We start from the raw sequence: 23546 nt of genomic DNA on the forward strand, positions 1-23546 counted from the left end.
GGAGATTCAATACCTGCCCTCCCTTCTACTTTGACTGCAAGCCCATGTGTAACCTGATTATCTTGAATCTACCCCAGAGCTTAATATGGTGCTTGGTGTATAGTAAATGCTTAATAAATGCCACTGTTATTATTATCAATAATCTTTAATGGGCTTAAATAGAAAAAAACACTTACAAATGCAGACACCATCTGTGAAGAGATATGTTCCCGAGAGTATACTCAGTTCTTCCATGTCACATGCTTTCACTCTGCATTTTGGGTAGATCACTGCTGGGAAATTAGGAAATGTCCTTTTGACAACATGTGTCTGTCTGGATAGAATGTGATGAGATGTCGGAAGTGGCCGTGGTCATTTCCCACGATGCCAGTGACAGCTGGGTGACTATACCACGAGTTTCCGTAATGGGGGCTTTGGCAAGAATGTAATCCCCAGGCTACAGAGTCTGCATACGAAGATATCATATCTTTCGCACACCGTTGCGTTACCACAGGTGAATTCTGTTATTCAGCCCACCAAACAGCGGTTTACCACTGGCTTTACTGATTGAAACTCTGGGGACTCTTAATCTAGGTTGGTTCGACCTAGCAGGAGTAGAGCAAGAAGGACAAGAGAGAGCAATGGAAACCCAAAGGCAGGGATGGGGTAGGCAGAAGAATACTGCACCGTGCAGAATGACCGGGAGTGAGGAGAAGAGGACCTTGCTTCCAGGGCTGCTCAGAGAAAAACCTCATTATTTATTTATTTTTGGTAGCATCCCAGCTCTGCCATTTACCTGCAGGGTACCCTCGGACAACTCAATAATTATAATAATACTGGTTATATGTTAAGCGCTTACTATGTGCCCAGCACTGTTCAAAGCACTGGGGTAGATACAAGGTAAATAGGTTGTCCCACGTGGGACTCAGTTTTCACCCCCATTTTACAGATGAGGTCACTGAGGCACAGAGAAGTGAAGCGACTCGCCCAAGGTCACACAACAGAAGAGTGGCGGAGCCAGGACTAGAATCCACGTCCTCTGACACTCAAGCCCGTGCTCCTTCCACTAAGCCACACTGCTTCTCTTAACTTCTCTGGGCCTCAGTTTCCTTATCGGTTAAATGAAGACGAAATTCTTGTTCTCTCTCTTACTTAGACCAGGAGCCATACGTGGATGGGAACTGTTGCCGACCTGATTATCTCGTATCCACCCCGGTACAGTGCTTGACATGTAATAATACCACAGTTATTGGTATTATTAGCACCTCTGTGAGACAGTAGGAGAAAAACCCATTCTCTGGACAGAAATTCAAATCTATATTATAGCTTTTAAGATCATTAGACTTAAGTACCACATCTTCTAAATGAATGGCTCTTAGGAAGAGAGAGGAATCTCCCTTTCAATGGTCTCAAAACTTTTAACCAGATTCCAGTGAAATCTATAACCTCACTAATTACGTTAACCCCGGCATCAATTTAAGCGAAGCTTTCTGCATTCACTTTGCAGGTTTTAGTAGTATTGAAATGAAGTCACCGCTTCCTCCCTTTTTAGGGGGTGCTACCTCGTGCTGAGAAATACTACGAAAGAGCCGCAGTATAAATGTTATTAGATCTTTGTTAGAATGGTGAATGGCAATTTAACGTCATTAGGACCATCAGGCAACTGGACACGCATTTACGATATAATGGCAGCTTTATAAAGGGAAGCAAAATAGATCTCAGGGCATCTGTTTTGGGGGTATTCTTCACTTGTTCACAATGCACTGAACTACGAAAACAAGCTATTAGCAATTGCTTCTCAACCATAGGACAAACCCGCCCTCTCCTGGAACTATCCAACTATTGCAAAACAATCTAGGTAACTAAAATTCTTCATCGGTACTCGAATATCCTTTGTGCCCTCCAATTTTTGGTTCATAGCACTTATTCTGCTCCACAGTCAGGTCATTCGGAACAAGAGTTTCAAATTTTGTTGGGAAATAAGAGATTGATTGTTTGTGTTGACGTGAATGAAATGGACCGACCCTAAAATTTCTAAAATCATTAGCTTGGAATGACCGTTCTAGACGTGGAGCAAACACTCACTGTGCGCTTGCATTTTTTCTGTTATCTTAATGAAGAACTGCTGAGAAAATCCTTGGAACTGTTTTGTAAGGAAGAAACAGAAGCAACAATTATGATCGTGGCTCAGTGGAAAGAGCCCAGGCTTGGGAGTCAGAGGTCATGGGTTCGAAGCCCGGCTCTGCCACTTGGCAGCTGTGTGACTGTGGGCAAGTCACTTAACTTCTCTGGGTCTCAGTTACCTCATCTGTAAAATGGGGATTAAGACTGTGAGCCCCATGTGGGACAACCTGATTACCCTGTATGTACCCCAGTGCTTAGAACAGTGCTCTGCACATAGTAAGCGCTTAACAAATACCAACATTATTATATTAGTATCAACAATGAGCACAGAAATAATCTATATGTATATATATATTTTTATATCTTTTCTTCATTTACAAAGATGATGCTATGGACAGTTAGATCCTATCCAGCAATTCAAGTATGGCTGGAAAGATCGATTCATGTCCAAACTCCTTTCTCTTTGTTTACATGTGAAGATTCCTTATTTCCCTAACTCAGAGACCGGTAGGAAAGACATGTAAAAGTAAAACGTGCAGTTCTTAACCACAAGAAGTTTACAATCTGATGGAAGACAGGAGACATAAAGAGGCAGATATTCCATAGTTGAGAGTGAAAAAGTGATACAAATAATTGATAAAATGAATAAATGAATAAGACGTAATCAGATAAATAGGAGTATTTAAAGTATGAATGGGTTAAATTCAATGGGCAATAATTCAGATAATGAAGGTTAATCACAAACCGTCCCTACAAAAGGCTGTAAATCGGTCACTTGCGGCAACATCAAGGGTTTGATAAATACGCTCATTTTTGCTCTCTGGGACTGAACCTTTGGTCAGAAGGACAGAGGCAAGTTGCTCATGAGGGGAAAAGCCATTTCAGTTTGACATAGCACCCTACTTGATGATCACTGACATTTCACAGCAATTAACTATTGGCGAGAAGACCCAACAGGTTAAGCTTCCATGGCAAAGAATCATCTGAGTGTTAAGTAAAACCATCACAATTGGTCTTCTGTGCTCTTGAGACAGGATGTTCATCTCCTAGATGCTGCTTCCTTCCCATCCCCCCACCCAGGTTTCAACATGCAGTGTTGAAAGGTGACGGACAAGGAATTGGAAAAACCGAGAATTGAGGGTAGGAGGGGCAGTTGATATGGAAGCCACAGTTTTCCATCTATGGCTCCTTCCACTTTCCATCCACTGATACCTGCTTCAGCAAGACACTGGGAGATCACACATATAGGATTCAGATTTATTTAGCAGAGATCCACAATTCACAGGATTAGTCTAAACATATATTTTTATTTTACTATACCTTTTATCCTATAAGTACATAAGGGTGGCCAGTAATAATAATTATGGTATTTTTTAAGAGCTTACCATGTGCCAAGCACTGTTCTAAGTGCTGGGGTAGATACAAGGTAACCCAGTTGTCCCACATGAGGTTCACAGTCTTAATTCCCATTTTACAGATGAGGTAACTAAGGCACAGAGAAGTTAAGTGGCTTGCCCAAGATCACATAGCAGACGTGTCAGACCCAGGATTAGAACCCATGACCTGCTAACTCCCAGGGCTACACTCTATCCACTGTGCCAAACAGATGGAACTTTCTCACCTGTTCCTTGGGGGAAAGTCAGATCACTGGCATTCCCTTCCTACTCAGTCAAGCACTTCAGATACAATGACATGCTACCTGTACTCACATATCTTACAATCTAACGGTAGAGAAAGACACTGAAATAAAATATAGAGAGGACAAAGTATTAAAGTATTCAGGATATATACATAAGTGCTATGGTGGGGGATTGTGAGTGTCTCAGTTCTTAGGTGGCACAGAAGGGAAGAAAGGTAGTTGGGGAGATAAAGAGGATGACTGGATATGAATTTGGGAAGGCTTCCTGATGGAAATGTGGTTTGGGAATAGTTGCTATCATAAAAACTCTCCCAGGCCCCTGGAAACACAGATTCTGCTTTCACACTTTCAAAACCCTAAGCAGAGAGCCTGGGAGGTTTTTTTGGTTTGGATTTTAAAAACAAAAACAAAAAACAAAATCATGGACACAAAGACATCAAGACGTGTGGCACCAAATCTCTCTCAGACAGGGGACAGACCAACTGAAAACCAGACAAATGGCCAATTTAGAGTGCATTATCACTACTTTTAGTAAAGTTCAGGAGCTCCAATACTACCTATATGTTCATTTTTTAATGATAATGTTACAGTGGTACTTATTAAGCATTTATTATGGGCTAAGTGCTACGATAGCTTCACGGACACGAGCTCCAACTTAATCCTTGTCCCCAACTGGGGTCATAATCTATCTTTTTCCCATTTTACAGAAGAAGATACTGAGTCTGAGGATGGTGAAGTGACTTGTCCAAAGTCACACAGTAGGTCAGTTCAGGGGCTGGGACGCAAACCCTGGTCTCCTGTCTCCTAGTCTTTCCACTCTACTTTCATGGGATTTTTTTTTTTACCTCCAAAGCAGCCAAAGCACTCTACAAATATTAATTAATTTACAGAGTCTCAGAATGGCCCAGAGGGAGGCTAGTAGCAACCTGACTTCACAGATTGACAAACTTTGGCAGAGTGGAGTTATGGGACTTCGGAGCCAGAAAGAGCACCTGACTTGAGCCTACCATTCTAATTTCTTTACTGTGATTCACTGTGAATTAGCAGCATGAGCTTTTTTCTGTGTGGGGAAAGTAAAATTATCAGAAAGATCTCTCCTCTTTTTGTGGTCATTCTAAGCAACTGCCAAGACGAGTTAGGAGAAGGCACTCAAAGAGGTTGCAAGTTGAGAACTAAAGGAAATCCACGCCACAAAATTAAATCCTGCAGTTGGAATAAAAGTGATGTGGGGCAGAGGGAGGGAAGGCAGGCAGAGAAAGGGGAGAATAAAGCCAAAGTAGCTGAGAAAAGAGGATTTAAGGGACATTATAAATAAAATTCCTTTCTTCTACCTCAGAGCAATTGTAAAAATTAAGAATTCTGAAACAGCACCTAAGTCTCTCAACCATAAATTCCAAGCCGCAAAAGATCTACAACTGTCATTAACTAAATAAATAACATGTGAGAGGTCACTGAAGCAAGAATTCAGCAGCCTGCAGACTGGAGAGGTTGAGATGAAGGAGGAATGGGTTCATCACCATTGGCTCTCTGTCCCTGTGTCAGAATAGTCAGAGCCACAGATTCCCGAAACCTGACCAGCCAGACACTGTTTTTTACATATAAGTCAGCCTGTCACCAAGCCAATATCTACAATATTCCTGGGCTTCCACAACCCAGACATTCATGAATCTTTGCTAATTAATCAAGCTTTTAAAATGCAAATCTTCCCACCCACGGAAGAAAAAAGGAGGAAACTTTTTAGCCAAGAGAATTCTTGGAATGGACCTTTTCAATAGCACAGTTGTTTTGATCAAGCAAAACTTTGCGCAATGCTTAACTAATCCAAGAATAAAGTTGCAAACAGACAGACACAAGGATTCAAGATAAGAGATGGGGCACTTTCACATGCAACTGTTTAATAAGAAACATAGTTAAATATTTAAATGAACACAAAATTCAAATTGCTTGCCAGAGTGAAGATTCTTAGCTAAATCATAGGACTTTGTCATATACATCCTGAAAGGATCAATATATCTACCTTCAGAGGGCTTTATCTTTCATACTTAATTTTTCACATTTAAGTTCTCTATGGTTGTCCTTTTAAATAAAAATAAAAAATAAAAAACTACCACTTGCATGTTACAAAGAAAACAACAAAATGTGTTACCAAGAAATTTTGTGGAATCTCCTTTTCTGATTCTAGTCCGACCTAGATGCAAGCTGATGAACCAGATAAGCAGTTCGCAACTAATGTGTTCCACACTTTTTCAGACAGTAATCACACTGGGGAGGTGTCCAAGGGACAATTCCTTTGATGTCAATGTTTTGTGTGGGTATGTACACTCCTCAGGTATACATCCCAGTATGTTCAGTCCAATCAAAGATGGGATACAAGAAAACAACCACCACATATAAGAAGCAGTTTGTGGGCACACGCAAAACTTGCCCCATATTTCCCACTCCGCAAATCCCACTCCCACCCACCCTGCTATGCTGCTTCCCTGGGCTCCAGACAAGGTTGTGCGAGCAATGCAAAAACTTTGGAAGCACTGGACTAGATCGACCACCTTTGGGAAAATAAAAAGCAGTTATTCACAAATAAGATGGCTAACAAGAAAAAGTAAGAATGCTGAGCTCAAACTCCTTAACAGGTATTGCTCAATATTACTTAATCTGTTCCCCTTTAATATATACCCATGCACTAGGATCTCATTTCAAGGCTATACTTGAATATAAATAATGCCACCTTTAACTGATATAGCACTTTTGTTTTCCAAAGAGTTTTCACATCAATGATCTCATTTGTTCTTACAACATCCCTTTGAGATAGGGAGAGGCAAGTATTATTATCCCCATTTGCCAACGAGGAAACTGAAGTACTCCTAGCATAAGTGATTTCCCCAAGGTTGCCAGTGGATTTGGGGCAGATCAAAGATTAAAATCCAAGTTTTAACAGCTCCTTCCATTTTGCCACACAGTATTTACTTTGCCACCCGGGATTTACAGCTGTTACAACATCCTTTTCCACCATCTGCTTTTGAGCAGATTCAAAAAGATTCAAAATATGTTAATATCACAAATGAAAAATGCAATTTGAAAATTTTTTTCTTCAGCACCATGGCAACATGAGATTAATAAAGGAATAACATTATAAGGAAAAACACAAAATACTAACAGAATCAGAGGTTCTGTGAGTAGGTTACAGAGTGATTTAGGTTCCATTTTGTTTTTTCTCTTGATTTCCTACATCCTCAGGCACACTCACATAGATTCACTTATACACACAGACATGCACGTAACACATTCACAACAAAATGATACACACATTCAGTCTTGCACCTCACACAGGCATGTACACAGATCCATATTTCACAGGAAAAGAGGCTACAGTAAATTCCTTTCACAACCCCAAATTCTGAGGCTGCAGACTCAGCCAGAAGAATCGTAAGGTCAAAGGCGCAAGTTACTCTCTTGTTCCTTGGGGCTCAGTGGGAGTACACTAAAAATGAGCAGATCCATCCCCATAGCCAAAAGCATTTTACAGCTCTTACCTTTACAACAAACTTGTTGGATGACATGACTATTGATTTCAGAGTAATTCAGACCTGTAACATAGCAAAAAACATACAATTAGTTCCATTATTCTCTCTGATATTTACACAAAATTGAGCTGAACCCTTCTTTTTAGCTCTTCTTTGCATATATTACAGGAGGGGAGCTAAGTGAACTATGAAACTTAAGTCCAGCTGTGTAAAAGTTGCCTTCATTTCATTTTCAACCTTCACAAATCTCCTCATTCAATAGTCCACAATGAAGACCCTGTAGTAAGCTTTATCAATGGACAATTTTGAGTGTTCAATAAATGTCAGTTTACTAAATTATCATCTGTCTAGAATGTCCAAAGGTTTTTACAGTAAATGTTTCCAGTTTTCATAAGGAGAAATCAAAACAAGGAGAAGGACGATTGTGAAAAACATCACTAAGCAGATTAGAAGCAGCTATAGAAAATGATCACATAACTCATTATTCATTTAGAGAAAGTTGGAAAGCAACTTTGGAATCTTCTCATACATAATTCATAACCTGTTTCCAGAGACCCGGGCTTTTCAGCCTACCAGATATCTTAATCAAGAATTGTGCATCATGATGCAAGCAGAACTGGAAGAAGTTTGTTTGATTATCTTATGAATAAATCTGCAATTTTCCTACGGAAATACAAAAGGCTTTGCCAAGTCAAGTCATGGAAAGGTGAGGAGCATATCTCTTAGATTCAGAGTTCAGAGAAGAGTTTGGATGGAGAATTATTTCTCCTCCCTTCAGGATCATAAATTACTAGAGAATGGAAATGAGAGGAAAAGATAAAACTAAATCTTTGCATTGTCTGACCTACCACTTTCTCTACTTGGCAGAAACCAGTTTTCCTTCAGCCACTGCGAAAGACAACTTGAGGCCAGAGCTTCTCTTAGTATTATCCTAACAAGAGTGAGAGTGATCAATCAGTCGTACTTACTGAACACTTACTATGTGAAGAGCACCGTATCAGCTGTTTAGCAGAGTACAACAAAGGTGGTAAGCATAGGAAAGAACACCCCTAGCACTAGAAGACAAGTTGAAACATATGGCCTGATGCATACAGCCCTCACTGAGACTGTATTTTAACACATATCTTTTAATGTGACCTTTGTGTTTGAAAACAATACTAACAAAGGTGAGATTTCATCTGTGGGCGGTAGTGGCCAAGAAGATGGTCTCTTCCACACTAAACACTCTTTTAAGATTCTAGGACATCTTTCTTCGTTGCGTGCCCAACTGAGTTTATCAGTGTATTTCTCAATAGGACTTCTCACATTTAGCTGAGTGTGGCAGCGACACGCTAAGGGTTGGAGTTTCTGCTCTTTGCTACAATTTAGGAATCAAATAAAATAGGTGGGGATAGAGACCGAAGCATCTTCTATATGAACTTGAAATGACCGGGCAGGGATGCATCGTAAGTTCCACGGAATCAGGGAACACACTTATCAACTCTGTTGTATTATTCTTTCCCGAGCATTTACTACAGTGCTCTGAACACAGTAAGTGTTCAATAAATATGACTGGTTGCCATTGTCTTTTGATTTCAATTTACTGTTAAATTCTGCCTGTACTCCCTACACATATTTCCTGATTCCACCGCTTCCTCTCCACCCAAAGGGCTACCACCCTGGTGCCTTTCATGTCATGAATGGGTTCTTTTATCAGCCTCCTCTTTGGTCTCACTTCCCATTTAATCCGTATTCCATGCTGCTGCCTGGACCATCTTCTTGGAATGGTACCTGGGGCCTAACTCTCCATCCCAAGCAAACCTTTAATTTCAAGGCTCTCCATCGTATCTCCTTCTAACATATTTGTACCACTACCTGTAAAATCCTTGTTCTTCCTCCTGCTCTAATTGTTTCCAAAAAATATATATATTTTTTTCTGCCTTTCCCCCATTTTTATACTGTAAACTCCTTGAGGTCAGGGAACATTTTATCACTTCTTTTGTACTTTCCCAAATACTTAATACACAGCTTTGCCCTCAAAAAATGCTCACTGACTGACAAATGATACTTAGGCCACACTAATGTGCTACAGAAAATCGCAGTGTTATTATTTTTGGAAACATACCCAACCAAAAGATTAAAAATTTGCGTAGAAATAAATGGGGTATGGTTAGAGTTATGACTATTCTGAACTTAAGAAAAACACCCTCTTTTTTTGGTAAAACAGTATATTTATTACTTTTCATTTTTTTAAAAGAAAGATATCCTTTGAAATTCCCTATAGCCTCTTCCTATCATTAAGAGACAAATGAACTTTTTAAAAACCTCTCTCTTCCAAGCATTTACTACAATGTTTTGCCCTCAATGGACACTCAATAAATGTCACTAATTACTTAAAAAGCCACTTTTGAACATCCTCAAAATCGTTCTCTATCTTAGTACTGCTCTGCTTTTGACATATATTTTTACATATATTTTAGAGAAGTAGCATGGCCTAGTGGAAAGAGCACAGGCCTAGAAGTCAGCAGGTCCTGGGTTCTAATCCCACTTCTGCCAGTTGTCTTCTGTGTGACCTTGTCCAAGTCATTTCACTTCTCTGGGCCTCAGTTACCTCCTCTGTAAAATGGGGATTGAGACTGTGAGCCCCATGAGGTTCTGGGACTGTATCCAACCCAATCTGCTTGCATCTACCCCAGCGATTAGTACAGTGCCTGGCACCTAGTAAGTGCTTAAAAAATACCACAATATTTATTAGTAAGTCTTGCTAACTTATATATCAGTTCCTTTGGCACTGTTTCAATCATTCAGTTCTTCAGAATGCCACAAATTCAACAGGCAAAGATTTTAATTTCCATTAAATATTTCAGGAATGTATTTTTCAGTGGGCCGGTCATTTGTTCCAACATTAAAATGCATTTTCATGACTCCATTTAATTTTTGCTGGTCTATCTCCTCGATCTCACTTTTTCTGACCAGAAACTATTCTTGTTTGTTACTAAAAGGACAGTTGCTCACTTTGTGAACATTTTGAAAACAATGGAGCAAAAAGAACACAAAATTCTTACGAAAATAAATTGGGAAAAATAGCCTAAGACTTTCAATGATATCATAATCACCCTGCCATTTACTACAAAGTTCAGATAAGCTTTAAAAAATAAAAGTCAATGACCTACTAGATTATTGCGTGGGAAAATGGCAATGCACAGCAAAAGTACAAATCCCTTGTTTTTGAGTCTCACCTTCAAGTTAACCATTGATTTTCAAAGAATGAAATAACTAGAAATTAAGTTTAGGCTCATCTCCCTCAGCTTTGAATATATATAATAAAAATATACAGGTAAGACTGTAGGACTTCTTTCTATTCACAGATCTTTCATTCTGAGTTCTCAGAATTAGAAAATAATAAAATGTCAACTGACTTAGAGCTTCCAGAAGAAAAGAGTAAAACGGAGTATCCAGGATGCATTTGTTTCTTTCTCTGCTTTTCAAAAGTGGGCCGATAGAAGCAAACTGAGAAGAATTGTACTCACTTCAAAAATACTCAACTAGGCAAAGCCTGAAATGGCAATTTGGTCACGAAAATCTCAGTATTTTACCATCAATATGCATACTGTGCTTTTTAAAAACAAATTTTATGCATACAGGTGTTTATGAAGCTTAGATCAGTAAAAGTAGAGCTTTGGCATTTTGCAGGGAAATAGGGATTATAGGGCAAAAATGATGCCCTAACTTGTAAATTAAGGCACTGAAAAAGTAGTCAAGTAATTTGGGGTCTTTAGCCAGATGAGACCCTGAATTAAAGCCTGTACCAAAAATAGATAAAATATTACTTTCTACTTACCCACTTCACAGGACAATTATGAGAATTTAATTGGAACATCTTTAAGCTTAATTGGGCACCTCTGAAAATAAACCATAGCTTATTACTAAGTATAGAATATTTTATAATCAACTTTCCCTTTGAGAAAAGATGCAAAACACATTCTTGATGAATGTCACAGTGAAACTCACACTGTTTAATAAGGTTGCAATCTTAAAACCCAGGTCTTGGGAAACCAGCTAACGCATCAACTGCTCCTGCATGTGAGGACCAAGCAGCAAAAACAAAAAAAATTGAACTTTGAAACTTCCTGAAGATTACAACAAGCTGCTTGATATTTTGTTTACCATTACAAAGAGTCCATTTATGAAGTATTAAGTGACGAATTGCAAGTTCTGTACTGTAATACCAACAGAGCACCAATTTCCTATGGGAGAAGCAGCAATTTTATAGCAACACAAACCTGAAGTTGTCCCTTCAATCTATTTACAAATACTGGGTTTGAAATCATTTTGTGAATGGCTTAATAACCCAATATTTCATTGTCTAATGGATGGTTTCCTTAATATGGAAGAGTTACTGTTCCCTAGCTGTAAAAACAACATGGAAATAAGAGTGAAAAGATTTATGGCACCTTAAAAGTAGTAGAGGCAAACATGTAAAAGAAATCCTTCTAAAACGACAGGGCGTGCACTTTTGCATTTCAAAACCATAGTGGGTATTACTTGTAAAACTTTCAATCAGAGAATCAAAAAGGGCAAAAGGAGAGGTCTAAACACGACCAAGTTTTACTGTAACCACATCCTGAAGTTTCACCATACCATATATTAGAGGCTCCAGTCTCACCACAATTATATTTTGCAATCCAAGCCATCTACAGGTGTTTAGGAAGTGCATATTACATAGCAACATGAAACTCAATGAAATGAAACTCCTGAATCTTCCTGCCCTGTTATACTGCATTAGCTTTAACAAGTGTTTTTTGAAAAGAGCAATTATCAAGAAACGTGGTAAAAAAACAGAATACTTTTTCACATGCCCATCTTACTCATATAGAATAATGAGCAATTTTATAACATTTTATTTTGCTCCACTTGATTCAAAACTTCAGTGTGTGAAAAATCTAAAAGCAATGTTATTTAGTTTATAAGGAAATTTTCTCCAGCTAATTCAAAAACAAAAAGGAAAACTAGGCATGTTTTTACTTCACAACATCCCTTTCAGGTAGGCGCAATAAAAATTCTATTATACAGAATGCACGAGACTGCAACCAATCTGGCTATACTGGAGAGGCTGGAAAATTTAACTTTTCTATCTTTATTAAAACTTAACTATCACCTGTAACTAAAATGCCATAAAATTGAAGGACCATAAAATAGTATAATATTTAATTTCCTATGCATTTTATTTGGAGAAAAAGAGCTCTAGCATTAGCAGAATTTCTTGAGAGTCTATTTTATGCTTAGCATTATTCTCGGTTCCATATGGAATTACCCTGTCTTGCATGGGTTTTTCATTCTAAAGGAGAAGATTGTATATGTAGTTGTCACTCGCTGCGGGCAGGGAACTTATCTACCAACTCTATCATACTGTACTCTCCCAAGTGCTTAGCTGAGTGCTCCGCACAAAGTAAGCGCTCAATACAATTGTTTGATTCATATTCGTGAGTGCGTGAAAAGGCCAATGTGGGATCCACAGTCCCGGTCACACTGGGCGCAGAAAAAGAATTTCCCTTGTATTGTTTTTTTTGAAGGAATCCTAACAGACTCAATTTACCTAATTTTAAGTGTCAGGAACCTAAGCGATGCCTGTCTACTTGTTTTGTTTTGTTGTCTGTCTCCCCACTTCCAGAGTGTGAGCCCATTGTTGGGTAGGGATTTTCTCTCTTTGTTGCCAAATAGTACCTTCCAAGAACTTAGTACAGTGCTGGGCACACAGTAAGCGCTCAATAAATACAACTGAATGAATGGAAATCACTTCTGCCCACTTCTACAGTGGTGGCAGCACACTGGGGTGCCCAACCTTTTGCTGCCGAACCAGGCTGTCAAGATGGCAACACATCATAGTGATCCAGGGTAGTACATAAGGTTGGGGCTAAATAATGATGACGTGGAGGAGACCACCGTGGCTACTGAGGCGGCCCAGATCGTCTGAGAGTATGGTTGCAGTGACCTCTAAGTTCTCCCACCAGTGAACAGCCGGGACCACGGCTGAGCAGCCAACTCGGTCCTCACCATCATGGCTCAGGACGAAGGGACCCAAGAAACTATTAATTTAGCCAAAGGCAAGATAGTTGTGGCCATGGGTTAATGAGTGTGGCCACGTGTTAACGAGAGCTTATGAGCCACCTGCCGACGGGGCCAGTGGCCAAAGGCAATGCTCCCCATTCCTGGTCAATCCAGAGGTTTTCCCATCCCACATCTGGGTAGGCAGCCCTGTTTCCTCTCCACCACCCCATGTGAAGCAGGTTAGGAGCAATATTAGAAAAAGGGTTGAGGACGGGGGCAGAGTCGGTACCGGGTAGCCACCGCTCTAGCTACTTCTCCAGGATCTCGCCTCTTCCTGGTTCGTTTTCCAACCCTCTCCAGTTCAGTGCCCTATCTTCACTGGTCTCCCCGCCGGTTGGGAGTTTCCCAGCAGAGAGGGAGTAGGAGAGGCCTGTGCAGAGTCAGGGGTGTGGAAGGGTCAAGAATGGGGAGGGGGACGGAAGGAGAAGCAAAAACCATCTCGAGAAAAAAGGCTTTGTAGTTTAAAATATGAAAAGATGCAGAACTGAAAGCTAAAGAAACTTGCCTCTGGCCACATTGCAAATCAGAAAAAAAAAGAGGCAGTACTTGATTCCCAAACCATAACCTTAGTCCAAATTATATAACAGTACATTTGAATCATTTTCAAAGCTAAAATGAGCAAAGATGTAGCAGGGTCAGCTATTATGATGGCAAGCGAAAAGCCTTTGAGAAAGATTCTGATCTCTGACACCTCTAAACTCACAGAGCCAAAACATTTTTCAACTAAAAAGATTTGGACCAATTAGTCCTTGTACAGAAGGCTCCACCCAGAGGAAAACGGAGCACTGCAGGAAGCCTGCTTGGTGAATCACGGGGTTTTCTTCTGAATTAACATTGATCTCTGCCCCAGAGCAGAGATTAGGCTCACCTTGTAACAAATGAAAAGGAAAGTTTATACACAAGCTTCTGGCACTGCCGTTCTAACATGAGGAGACATGCGAGTTGGGATGTGCGGGGGTTTTGTTTCCAATGAAAATGGGGTACCAAAATGAAGAATACATTAGAACGTACATAGTTTGTAAAGACGTTTCGGTCCGGTTGGATGATATTGACAACAAAATTAGTTGGCAGATTTCTTTGGCAAGTTAAATATTTCATGTGCTAAGCAGAACCACAAAACTGGAAAATGCCAACTCGTACTAGAGTATTATGGTGCACTGCTAGTTATTTGGTGTTGTGTATTTCCTACGTGTACGGGTTTCATCTGCAACCCTTCAATATAGACGGTTGAAGTTTGGTTGCGATTAGTAGGTTAAAAATAGCAGCATGACAAATATCTTTCAGGCAAAGATTATATATTTAATTGATTCTACCCAAAGAAGTAATGAGCAGGGTAAGTTCTAAGTACAGCTTGTTTTTAATTATTACTCCCCCTTCCAAAAAAAAAAGACAACTAGGGTTTTTTTAAAGAATACAAAATTGGCAGCTGAGATAGAAGAAACACAAAAACATTTTAAGTGAATAAATTCACGTTTCTAGTATTGGTTTACCTTAGGAAAGGTAGCCTGTTTGTTCTAAGTGATAGGGTTCTCACATTTTTTTCTGTGAAAAACCATTCTTGGCAATGCACTCACGGCACCTCTCATCTGATTTTAATGCCTAATTTCTCCTAGGCTCCCAGCCACTGTTTAGCCATACTCTACTTCCTTCATCAGGCTCCTTCTCTTCCCCCAAGTTAATGACTTAATGATCTACTTTCCCCCCCTCCCTCTTTCTCCTTCCTTATTCTAGTTTTTGATCACTCACTTTCTGGTAGCGTGTGCTACTCTGGGGCTGGCCAGAGCATATCACAATTTAGGGAAATCAGTACTAAAGGTTGAAGGGACTGTTCTTGCCGTCTTGGGTGTCTCAGTGAGTCTTCGGGGAAGTCGTCTTCGCTCCCATCCCAGCTTCTTCATCTGTAGGGTGTGCCCTTGCCTCCCATAGAGCAATACGGGGAAGATTTTTTTGAGCTGCCTAAAAAATAATTTGGTTTCCCTGAAATGTACAAACCGTATAAATCCATTTTTTTAATGTTAACCAAGAAAATGATTTATCCCCTCTGTTTGACATTGGAATCTTTTTTCCAGTGTATTGTAATCTCCCAACTGCCTAGTACAGTGGGCTGTACACAGTAAATGTTCAGTAAATATCACTGATTGATTGTAGTCTTGCATTAAAAATAATAATAATAATGTTGGTATTTGTTAAGCGCTTACCATGTGCCGAGCACTGTTCTAAGCGCTGGGGTAGCCACAGGGGAATCAGGTTGTCCCACGTGGGGCTCACAGTTTTCATCCCCATTTTACAGATGAGGGAACTGAGGCACCGAGAAGTTAAGTGACTCGCCCACAGTCACACAGCTGACAGGTGGCCGAGCTGGGATTCGAACCCATGATCTCTGACTCCAAAGCCCAGGCTCTTTCCACTGAACCACGCTGCTTCTCATTAGAAAGTGAAGATGTGCAGCGCTGAAATAGCTTAGTGCATTTGCAGCCCCTCAGTTATCTCTTGTTTGCAGTAGCCTGAGGACAACATGGGGGACTCCAAGCACTCAGCTTCTCCAAGCCCCGCTTCAAGAGGAGCCACGGTTCATCATCTTCTTTCCCATTCAAGCTCCCACCCATCCTTTGCCTTCTATTTACAAAGAACTGAGTAGGTAAGGACCCGTCAGGTCCTTCAAAGCAGATTGTTCATGTATGTCTCCCCTGCCAGACTGTATGATGTGTTTATAGGCCTATAATTCTATTTATCTATTTTGATGCTATTGATGCCTGTCTTCATTTTTTGTTTTGGTGTCTGTCTCCCCCTTAGACTGGGAGCCTGTTGTTGGGTAGGGATTATCTCTATCTGTTGCCAAACTGTACTTTCCAAGTGCTTCTTACAGTGCTCTGCACACAGTAAGCACTCAATAAATACGATCGAATGAATGAATGAGTGAAAACGATCCTCGAAGCCAGGGATCAATTAATGATCTCATGCCACTGATTAAAAAAAGCATAAATAACAAAGGGATCCAACACTTACAGCCCTTGCAATATCTTGCAATATCTTGTCACTTAAACAATGGATTTGTCCTGTCGCTGTGTGACCCTAGGCAAACCACTTAACTTCTCTGTGCCTCAGTTTACTCATCTGTAAAATGGGGAGTCGATGCCTGTTTTCCCTCCTACTTTGACTGTGAGCCCAATGTGAAGCGGGGACTATTCCTGATCCGATTAACTTATATCTACCCCAGCTCAGTGCTTGACACATAAGAAACACTCAATTCAGAAATAATAATAACGATTTTACAAAAATGGGATGCTCTTTTCTTCAGGTTGAAGTACAAAATACCCAGAGCCTGACCTTGCTCTCTCTCTGTTAACCCAGCAAGAATAGTTACTAGTTACCGGAAACCCCTGTGCAAAAGCAAGAATTTCTGATCAATCCTCATCCTGCCACTCCTATAAGTAGCAGCAGGTCAGGGAAAAGATCTGTTCCATGAGGTTCAAAGCAGCGACCTATATAGGTACCAAATTTCCATCTGCACACACAGACTATACACCCATCCTGACCCATAAAACGAAACTCTCACTATCCGACTCGCAACTCTAGGGATCCAAATACCACGTATCCCACCGGAAAGCAGGTCTCTGGGGCAGGATGACTACAACAGCCGCCTAGGTATCCAACCCAATCCATTCCTTCTCGCTTGGAATCTCAGATCGACTTTAGAACAGATCCATCTGGATGTGGGTACCTAAATGTTGGGATGCAAGTCTCTAGTTCACTGAGGAGAAGCAGGGAGTATAGGTGCCAACTTCAATAAGACAAGGCGGGGCCACCGCCCCTGTGGGTTCATGCTTTTTCAGCTTGACTCCAGAGGCTCCAATAAGACCTAAGATTCCAAACAGTGCTGAAAGAGAGCTTACGTTGGTTTTCCAAGCAGGGCAGAAAAGACTGAGCCTGCCTTCCTGCCAATCCACGGGCGGGACCAGTTCCCTTGCCTCCCAAAATCCCACCTCTTTTTTGTTCCCTCATTTAAGAAACAGTTAGGATGTATGGGAGAGGGGCTAGGAGAGAGTTGGCCTCTGAAAGCTTTTGGCTGGAAAAGCAAAATGGTGGGAAATGACCTAGCCGCTCCCCAGCTTTCTTACCAGCTGCTTCACCACCACTCTGCTTTTTTCTACACCTGATCCAACCACATTGACCAAAGCTGTGGAGCATTCAGTCCCTTCCCCCACTTTACAGTATCACAATTCCTCTAGTCTCCAGGTCTTCTCCATATGGCCGGCCCACCGGTACTTCGAAGTCAACATGTCCGAGAAGCAGCATGGACTAGTGGATAGAGCACCAGCCTGGAAGTCTGAAGGACGTGGGTTATAATCCCAACTTCGCCTCTCGTCTGTTGTGTGACCTTAGGTCAGGAACTTAACTTCTCTGTGCCTCAGTTCCCTCATCTGTAAAACTGGGATTAAGACTGTGAGCCCCATGGGGGGACAACCTGATTACCTTGTATCTATCCCACTGCTTAGAACAGTGCTTGGCACATAGTAGGCATTTAACAAATACCATAATTATTATTACATCATGGTGAGACTACTATATCACCATCTCACTCCAGTCTACACTCCATGCAACTGCCTCAATCCCCAAACACCACTTGTACACATCTTGCCACACCTCAAAAACCTCGAATGGATACTTACCTCTCTGTTTCAAACAAAAACTCTTTACCAGAGACATCAAGGCTTCAAACATTTTTTGCACCTCACATATTGGCATTCCTCACACGCTACTCTTTAATTCACACTCATTCCAGGCTCACCTCCTGAACATCAGTCTCAAACCACTTACCTCCAAGCCCCAACATCTTCCCTGGCCTGTAACAATCACCACCCAAATCCAGAACATCTGTAGCCCTCCCCAACTTTGAAGCCCTCTTAAAACTCCATTAGACTGTAAATTCCTTTCAGGAGAGAAATCATGTATGCCAACTTGCCAACTCTACTGTATTATACTTTCCCACGAGCTTGAGACAATACTCTGCACACAGTAGACTAACTGGTCCACTACTTCTAAAGGCATTTTCTCGTTAATGTCAATTAATCATAGTTTTAAGCACTTACTGTGTGCAGCACACTGTACTAAGCACTAAGGAGAGTACAATACAACAATAAACCGACACATTCCCTGCCCACAACAAGCTTACCCCGAGTTGTTTCCATCTATCAGCTACTCCTAGTATTTAGGCATTTATACCCTTCCTCAGGACTTTTGCCTATGTTTATTTCAATGATATGAACAATTACTTTTTCTGCTATTTCTGTACATATTTTCCCTATCTGTGATTTATTTTAATGTCTCCCTCCCTCTGGGGACTGTAAACTCCTTGCGGGTAAGGATGGCGTCTACCAACCCTATTGTACTGTACTTTCCTAAACAGTGCAATGTTCTGCACACAGTAAGCACTTAATAAAGACAATTGATTTCATCCTGGAAAACTTACTCTATTACCTAATTCTTGTTCTCCTGACTTCTCCCACTATTTGTAACTAATCTGTATTTCTCCATCCCTCATTAGTTGTAAACTCCCATGTTCTTTGCTCATGTGGTTTGCTTCTCCACTTATCTCTCTGGTCATAATTCTCACTACATGCCCTGTGGCTGCCCTCCTTACTTTTGTCTATAATAATAACATTAATTATGTTACTTGTTACACTTACTATATGCCAGGCACCATACTAAGTGCTAGGGTGGATACAAGCAAAGCTGGGTGTAAAGAGACCCCGTCCCCTATAGGGCTCACAGTCCTAACCCCCATTTTACAGAAGAGGCACAGAGACGTTAAGTGCCTGGCCCAAGGTAGCACAGCAGACAAGAGGAGGAGCGACATTAGAACCCATGGATCATTCTCGGTCTCCTACGCTGGAGCCTCCTCCCCCTCCCATCCTTTAACTGTTGGAGTTCCTCAAGGGTCAGTTCTTGACCCTCTTCTGTTCTCCATTTACACTCACTCCCTCGGTGAACTCATCCGCTCTCACGGCTTTGACTACCATCTCTACGCAGATGACACGCGGATCTACAGCTCCGCCCCTGTCCTCTCCCCCTCCCTTCGGGCTCGCATCTCCTCCTGCCTCCGGGACGTCTCCACCTGGATGTCGGCCCGCCACCTAAAACTCAACATGAGCGAGACTGAGCTCCTCATCTTCCCTCCCAAGCCCGGTCCGCTCCCAGACTTCTCCGTCACCGTGGATGGCACGACCATCCTTCCCGTCCCGCAGGCCCGCAATCTCGGTGTCATCCTTGACTCGTCCCTCTCGTTCACCCCACACATCCTATCCGTTACCAAGACCTGCCGGTTTCACCTCTACGATATCGCCAAGATCCGCCCTTTCCTCTCCACCCAGACGGCTACCTTACTATTACGGGCTCTCGTTATATCCCGGCTAGACTACTGTGTCAGCCTTCTCTCTGACCTCCCTTCCTCCTCTCTCGCCCCGCTCCGGTCTATTCTTCACTCCGCTGCCAGGCTCATCTTCCCGCAGAAACGATCTGGGCATGTCACTCCCCTTCTTAAACAACTCCAGTGGTTGCCTATCGACCTCCGCTCCAAACAAAAACTCCTCACTCTAGGCTTCGAGGCTCTCCATCACCTTGCCCCTTCCTATCTCTCCTCCCTTCTCTCTTTCCACCGCCCACCCCGCACGCTCCGCTCCTCCGCCGCCCACCTCCTCGCCGTCCCTCGGTCTCGCCTATCCCGCCGTCGACCCCTGGGTCACGTCCTCCCGCGGTCCCGGAACGCCCTCCCTCCTCACCTCCGCCAAACTGATTCTCTTTCCCTCTTCAAAACCTTACTTAAAAATCACCTCCTCCAAGAGGCCTTCCCAGACTGAGCTCCTCTTCCCCCTCTACTCCCTCTGCCATCCCCCCTTTACCTCTCCGCAGCTAAAGCCTCATTTTCCCCTTTTCCCTCCGCTCCTCCACCTCTCCCTTCCCATCCCCACAGCACTGTACTCGTCCGCTCAACTGTATATATTTTCGTTACCCTATTTATTTTGTTAATGAATTGTACATCGCCTCGATTCTATTTAGTTGCCATCGGTTTTTACGAGATGTTCTTCCCCTTGACGCTGTTTAGTGCCATTGTTCTCGTCTGTCCGTCTCCCCCGATTAGACTGTAAGCCCGTCAAACGGCAGGGACTGTCTCTATCTGTTGCCGACTTGTTCATCCCAAGCGCTTAGTACAGTGCTCTGCACATAGTAAGCGCTCAATAAATAAATACTATTGAATAACTCCCAGGCCCGGGCTCTATATCCATTACACCATGCTGCTTCCCTGTCTACTTCTGACACTTTTCTGACATGCTCTCCTGGCTTAGAACAGTGCTTGGCACATAGTAAATGCTTAACACGTGGGACAACCTGATGGCCCTGTATCTACCCCAGAGCTTAGAACAGTGCTCTGCACATAGTAAGCCCTTAACAAATACCAACATTATTATTAACAAATACCATTATTATTATTATCTGCAATTCTGCAATTGGGAAGCAGCGTGGCCTAGTGAAAAGAGCATGGGCTTTGGAGTCAGAGGTCATGAGTTCGACTCCCGGCTTTACAACTTGTCAGCTGTGTGACTGCGGGCAAGTCACTTCACTTCTCTGTGCCTCAGTTCCCTCATCTGTAAAATGGGGATTAACTGTGAGCCTCACGTGGGACAACCTGATCACCCTGTATTCACCCCGGCGCTTAGAACAGTGCTCGGCACAGAGTAAGTGCTTAATAAACACCATAATTAATTAATTCGGGATTCCCTTTCTTCCTATTTGAAGGCACCATTCGCTAATGTGGTTCCTTTTCACTGCATTCAACAAGTTTAACTCAAAAAAAGTCTCTTCTGCCTGATGCAACATGATCAGAGGGGGTGGCAGAATTTTGCTCATCCTATAATAATGTTGGTATTTGTTAAGTGCTTACTATGTGCAGAGCACTGTTCTAAGCGCTGGGGTACAATCAGGTTGTCCCACATGAGGCTCACAGTCTTCATCCCCATTTTCCAGATGAGGGACCTGAGGCACAGAGAAGTGAAGTGGCTCACCCACAGTCACACAGCTGCCAAGTGGCAAACCCGGAATTCGAACCCATGACCTCTGACTCCCAAGCCCAGGCTCTTTCCACTGAGCCATGCTGCTAGCCCGTCGTTGGGTATGGATCATCTCTCTCTGTTGCCGAACTTTACTTTCATTTAATCTTATTTATTGAGTGCTTACTGTGTGCAGAGCACTGGGCTGAGCGCTTGGCGTGTACATTTCAGCCACAGAGACAATCCCTGCCCGACAACGGGCTCACTCTCCAAGCGCTCAGCCAGGAGTCGAACTCATGACCTCTGACTTCGAAGCCCAGGCTCTTTCCACGCTGCTTCTCAGAATCAGGGTGATGTACATCTCATTAACAAAATAAATAGGGCAATGAAGATATATACAGTTGAGGCTGTATATATACAGGCTATTCAATACCTGTTCATGAGTCCCAAGTGACTTTGGGCAAGTCACTTAACTTCTCGATGCCTCAGTTACCTCATCTGTAAAATGGGGATTAAGACTGTGAGCCTCACGGGGGACAACCTGATTACCCTGTATCTACCCCAGCGCTTAGAACAGTGCTCTGCACGTAGTAGAGAAGCACTGTGGTTCAGTGGAAAGAGCACGTGTTTGGGAGTCGGAGGTCATGAGTTCGAATCCCGGCTCTGCCACTTGTCAGCTGGGTGACTGTGGGCAAGTCACTTCACTTCTCTGGGCCTCAGTTCCCTCATCTGGAAAATGGGGATTAACTGGGAGCCCCAGGTGGGACAATCTGATTCCCCTGTATCTCCCCCAGCGCTTAGAACAGTGCTCTGCACATAGTAAGCGCTTAACAAATACCAACGTTATTATTAAACGCTTGACAAATACCAACATTATTGTTATTATTATCCTGTAAGCCTGTCAAAGGGCAGGGACTATCTCTATCTGTTGCCGACTTGTCCATTCCAAGCGCTTAGTACAGTGCTCTGCACATAGTAAGCGCTCAATAAATACTGTTGAATTGAATGAAATGGTACCACTCACACACACGTGCGCTCCCCAGATAGGAAAAGGGGATCCACTAATAGAAGGGACGCGCTGCACCATGCAGAGCTGAACCCCTAAAAACTTTTTAATGCCCTTTTCACTGACACTTTATTCCGCCCTTGGGTGCTGTGATGGAATTAAAGAAAAAGAAACCTGATGTCCAGGTTCTCCGCTCGTTCCTCGCGACCTCTGTGTTTCGGACTGAATCGCCCCTCCCAGGACCAGCCCGCCGTCCCGGCCCCGAGCTGAGCCTCTGCCCCTAACCAAGATGGCGCCCTCGACGACCCCGGGAGGCCCCATTTGAAGCCTCTGCCTGAATCTAAGATGGCGGAGAAACGTGAGCGGGTTTTTTAATATATAAGCAAGGTCCTAGAGTGAGAAGAGTTCGGGAGCGAAGCCGGAAGGGAAGGGAGAAGCTGCTGTGGGACTCTTTCTCCCCACACCTAAGATGGCGATTAAGGCGCGGTGCTCGGCCCTCATCAAAGATGGCGGACACAGACTCGGGCCCTGATGGGCTACTCCGGCCCTGATTGGTTGGAACCGAACACCACGTGATGGCCGGTTGCAATAATAATAAATAATAATAATAATGTTGGTATTTGTTAAGCGCTTACTATGTACAGAGCACTGTTCTAAGCGCTGGGATAGATACACGTAATTAGGTTGTCCCACATGAGGCTCACAGTCTTCATCCCGATTTTACAGATGAGGGAACTGAGACCCAGAGAAGTGAAGTGACTTGCCCAGAGTCACACAGCTAAGGGGCAGAGCTGGATTCGAACCCATGACCTCTGACTCCCAAGCCTGTGCTCTTTCCACTGAACCACCCTGCTTCATTAATAATAACAATAATAATAATGTTGGTATTTGTTAAGCACTTACTACCTGCAGAGCACTGTTCTAAGCGCTGGGGTAGATACAGGGGAATGAGGTTGTTCCAGGTGAGGCTCACAGTCTTCATCCCCATTTTCCAGCTGAGGGAACTGAGGCCCAGAAAAGTGAAGTGACTTGCCCACAGTCACCCAGCTGCCAAGGGGCAGAGTCGGGATTCGAACCCATGACCTCTGACTCCCAACGCCGGGCTCTTTCCACTGAGCCACGCTGCTTCTCAATCATGGTGTTGG

General features: G+C 42.6%; 1 protein-coding gene across 1 annotated transcript in view; it reads right to left on the minus strand.

Moving 5' to 3' along the window:
- The window catches only part of LOC100084389 (SLX4 interacting protein), a 167137-nt gene extending 144444 nt beyond the window's left edge, over window positions 1–22693 (minus strand). Inside the window, 2 exon segments of the mRNA XM_039913006.1 lie at window positions 7273–7326; window positions 22576–22693. Of these exon segments, the coding sequence (XP_039768940.1) occupies window positions 7273–7299 (27 nt within the window). The 5' untranslated portion in view covers window positions 7300–7326; window positions 22576–22693.
- Between the last annotated feature and the right edge of the window lie 853 nt (window positions 22694–23546).

The sequence above is a fragment of the Ornithorhynchus anatinus genome, chromosome 9 (assembly GCF_004115215.2).
Source record: "Ornithorhynchus anatinus isolate Pmale09 chromosome 9, mOrnAna1.pri.v4, whole genome shotgun sequence".
NCBI lineage: Eukaryota > Metazoa > Chordata > Mammalia > Monotremata > Ornithorhynchidae > Ornithorhynchus > Ornithorhynchus anatinus.